At 64.2% G+C, this 4,104-nt stretch overlaps 1 protein-coding gene across 1 annotated transcript; it reads right to left on the reverse strand.

Annotated features, from left to right (window-relative positions):
- Positions 1 to 1,358: 1,358 nt before the first annotated feature.
- Positions 1,359 to 3,673, reverse strand: Nkx3-2 (NK3 homeobox 2). Its single transcript, XM_042674813.1, has 2 exons — positions 3,223 to 3,673; positions 1,359 to 1,905 (listed from the first exon to the last, which is right to left on the reverse strand). Exons 1-2 carry the CDS (start codon positions 3,671 to 3,673, stop codon positions 1,364 to 1,366), a joined length of 993 nt encoding a protein of 330 aa, XP_042530747.1. The 3' UTR covers positions 1,359 to 1,363.
- Positions 3,674 to 4,104: the final 431 nt, after the last annotated feature.

Genomic DNA, 4,104 nt, shown 5'->3' on the forward strand with positions numbered 1-4,104 from the left:
TCACCAGGGGGGACGGACAGAAGATCTAGCTATTCCCAGCCCATCTACTGGTTCCCCCCTTTATTACCTCCCCCACCGCACCCCAAGTCGCTCTGAGAGAAGCTTAAAGAGAAAACACGGTGTGGAGAAAGGCGTGTGAAACTAAACGTTTATAAATTAAAGAAAAAAACCATACAGCCAACAGAGCTTCCAAGTTTCACAAATCTCTTTTAAAGGCCATACTCTAGTTGAGTGCACAGTGCCCTTCAGAGGCAGAAACAAAAACAACAAAACACGGCAAGGTGGCTAAAGGGGGGTCACCGATCTTACAACAGGTGGCGGGCCAGGGGCGCGGGAGTCGGGGACCAGGCTGCGGGGCAAAGGGGGGGTAGGGGACCGCGCCACGCTACCGGTGCGGGAGCAGGGGAATATTCACATTGAATACAAAAATAATTGTTATTTGAATACAAACCATTGAAAAGTGCTGCGAGTCTTAATCTCCTTTGTAAAATAAAATAAGAGAGAAAGAAAGGCGAGTTTCAGCGAAGGGCCATCCGGGTGGGGCGCTCTCCACACTGGGGTCTTCGAGCCTTTCTTTTAGCCGCACCCTGAACTTCATAAATGGAAGGTATGGGGGGGGGGTCCCTGGCTTGGCCTGCCTGGCGCTGAGAAGCTATCATTCTTAACAGCACCCAAGGAAGAGGGCGATTCCTCTCCACCTCTGACCCTAATTAAGAACGGGGTGAAGAGTCTTCCCCCCCCCAAAAACCCAAACCCTTCGCGGTTCAAATCAAACCCCACCAGCGCCTCGGAGCTGTAAAAAGATTCCACACTCCCTTTGTCTCCATTGTAATTTCCAAATAACGAGAAAAAAATCAAAGATATGTAGATACACATAGATCGGTAACATGGATACCATGAACTAAGTGTCGCCTAACGCACGAAGCTCTCCCCCCCCTTTCCTCCTTTCCTCCCAGGGCAAGCCTGAAATTTTAGGGGTTCAGGCTATGCGGGCTCCAGGAGTCCTCTTTGCTCTGGGGTGAAAACACCATCCTCCAAAGCTTGGGGGTGGTAATAAATAGCGTCCGTTGTGTGTGTATGTGTGTGTGTGTGTGGGGGGGTTATAGGCAGGTGAGGGGGGGCGAGCGGAGCCCCTAGGTATTCGGGTGCCTCTGGACGAATCGAGAAAAGGCGCCCTCCTCTGGGCGAGGACCGATTTGGCCATCAGGGGATGGGTCCTAACCAGAGACCCCAGCTAGATTTCATCCACCTAGATCCCTAGACGGCGGGGAACCCCAAACACACACACACACCCCAACCCCCGGGGAGCAGAATACTACCAAGCCAACGGTGGGACGTGGGCGCTGGGATCCCGCGGGGCAGCTCACTGCGTGGAGAGCGCCCAGCCCGGGAGGCAGTAGTAGGGGTAGTAGTAGGAGGGCTGCAGGGGCAGGAGGGAGGGAGGCCTCAGCACCTCGCCAGGCAGGTACTGTCTCTGGTCGTCTCGCACCAGCACCTTCACCGCCACCTTCTTGGCGGCGGGCGCCGAGGCCAGCAGGTCGGCGGCCATCTGGCGGCGTTTGGTCTTATAGCGACGGTTCTGGAACCAGATCTTCACCTGCGTCTCGGTGAGTTTCAAAGACGCGGCCAGATCGGCGCGCTCGGGCCCGGAGAGATAGCGCTGGTGATTGAACCGGCGTTCCAGCTCGAAGACCTGCGCGTGCGAGAAGGCGGCCCGGGAGCGTTTCTTCCGGGGCTTGGGCGCCACGGGCTCTTCTTCTTCTTCTTCTTCTTCCTCCTCCTCCTCCGCGCCGCCCGCCGGGCCGCTGCCTCCCCGGCCGCCGGCTCCGCCGCCCCCGCCGCCGGCCCCGCGCGCGCCTCCTCCCGGGCCGGCGTGCTCATCCTCAGCTCGCGGGCTGCGATCGCCTGCGGGCCGCGCAAACGAGAGAGCTCGGTCAGAGCCGCGGAGCGGCGGGGTCCCCGACTGCCGGGCTGGGTTTTGGGGGTGGGGATGGGGGGCTCGCCAACGCTCCGATCCCACGGATCGTGGAAGTCCCCCAAGACGGTGGACGGGGTGGGGAGGGAGGTCATCTCGCCCCCCCCCCCCGACTGCCCCCTGGTTCCCACGGGTGAGCCTCTCGGGATGCGGGTGACAGGCTCACACCCACTACGTGAACGTGGGCCTCAACTTCCCCTCGGTACCGGGCCGCGCTGGGCTCGACCCACGTCTCAGTCGGTCCCGCCGAGCCCTGGCGCGCTAGCCTGTGTCTCTCTCTGTCTCTGAGCTTGGGGTCACCGGCCTCCTCGCACCCAGCTGTCACGCACACGCACGCGCCAGCTACACGGAGTGTGTGTGTGTGTGTAAGGGGTGGGGAGAGGTAGAGGATGGTTCTGGAGACCAGAGACTCATGGAGCCTTCTGCTCCAACAGCTCTGCGTTGCTGTGGCCACAGACTGCACCCTTGGGCAGGCAAGGAAATACGATCGGACTGGGTGGTGGAGACCTGGCAGTGCCTTCCCCCGGGGGGGGGGGGTCTTCCGACGGACCCCACACCTCTATGTCACTCCGGAAGCAACTCTGTTGAAAACCATCCCCGCCGGCCTGCTTTTAGGTCCGCTTGAGGCCTACATCAGAGCGCACCCCGACTGGGCAGATCGCTCCGTCCTAGGACGGTGACAGCGTGTGGCTCAGGACACCCCTCTCTTCAGTGCCTCTGGGGGTGACTTAGGTCCAGCCATGACCCCCCACCCCCCTCCAATTTCAGGTAGCTTTCCCAGCTGCGGAGACTCCATCCAGTTCTGCAACTTCCAGCCCTGGCGCGGGGGAGTCTCAGCCAGTCTGGTCCTCCAAGCCTCGGCTCTGCCGATTCCTCCCCCCTCCCCACCCCCATCCTAGTTCCTCTTGGGGTTCAATCCTTCACCACCCACTCCCAAGCTCTGAGGCTGGATTCTGGGACCCCCAGCCCTCGGGGTCTCCCTTTCTTAACCTTGGGGAGTTGAGGACGGGCAGATATAACCTTGAGGATGTAGCGGTGGTGGCCTTTGAACCCCATCCAGGGCACGGTGTCCCCGGACTTAAGGTTCTCTTGGGAGAGGCTCAGCTGGTGAAGGGTTGGGGCGACCCTTCCAGCTCACAGAACAGGGAAGTGGGGCTCACAGCCGGCGCACCCCACTTGGGGGTGCCTGACCTCCATGCCCAACTCCCCCCTCCCACCACCCACTTCGCCTCGGAGCCACCGCAGACCTGAAACGCTGGCTGACATCTCGCTGTCGCTCCGACCCGCGGCGTCCTCATCCAGGTCCTTGGCGGCGGCATGGAGCTCGCAGCCCGGCGGATCGAGGCCCAGGGTCCCCCGGGCGCGGCCGGCCCCGCTGGCTCCCGGCACGTCCGCGCAGCGCCTCCGGCCCTCGTTCTCCTCGCTGACGGCCGAGTCGGAGTCCCAGCTTCCCGGGCTCTCCGCGGGGTGTCCGGCCGCTGTCCGCCTCCTGGCCGGAGACGCCAGCAGAGAGTCCTCGGCGCCCCCTAGGGCGCCCGCGTCCGTCTCCCCAAACAGCCGCCAGCAGCAGACCGCGGGCGCCGGCACCGCCGCCGCCGGGCGCCCCTCGGGCGCAGCCGGCCCGCCGCGCTCCTCCTTCTTGTTGAGGATCGCCTGGATGGAGAAGGGCGTCAAGGTGCCGGCGCCGCGCACGGCCATCGGCGCCACGGGCCGGAGCGGCCGGCCGGCCGGGCGGACCGACAGCCGGACAGTCGGGACGCCGAACGCCTCGGAGCCGGGTGGAGAGCGCGGGCGGCCGCGGCGCGAGCGAGCCGGGTGCGCCAGGCCCCTCCCCGCTGCCCACTCCGCAGCCCGGCTCGGCAGCCCCCGCCCTCCTCGGTCCCAGGATCTGCGCCCCCACCTCGGAGGCCCACCCCCCGCCCGGAGACCCCCCCACCTCCACCCCTCCCCCGGAATCCAGAGCCAGGCGCTCTCCCTCCGCAGCTCAGACGGATGATCTCATTTTCCGTAGCTTTCCGGGGGGCCGCGGGACGCGCGGGGGACCTGGCCGGTGGCCGTCCGCGGCGCCGCGCCCGGGCGCACGGGCCCCACTGCCTTTTGCTCTGCGCCTCGAGGTCTTCCTCGCCTGC

The sequence above is a fragment of the Dipodomys spectabilis genome, unplaced genomic scaffold, assembly GCF_019054845.1.
Source record: "Dipodomys spectabilis isolate Male_0828 unplaced genomic scaffold, ASM1905484v1 ptg000021l, whole genome shotgun sequence".
NCBI classification, from domain to species: Eukaryota; Metazoa; Chordata; class Mammalia; order Rodentia; family Heteromyidae; genus Dipodomys; species Dipodomys spectabilis.

What these genes read in the sequence shown, in the direction of transcription:
- Nkx3-2 (XM_042674813.1), bottom strand. Translation starts at nt 3,673, where the DNA reads ATGGCCGTGCGCGGCGCCGGCACCTTGACGCCCTTCTCCATCCAGGCG. An exon ending in GATGTCAGCCAGCGTTTCAG is followed by an intron (nt 1,906 to 3,222) that starts GTCTGCGGTGGC and finishes CGCGGCCCGCAG; the next exon opens with GCGATCGCAGCCCGCGAGCT.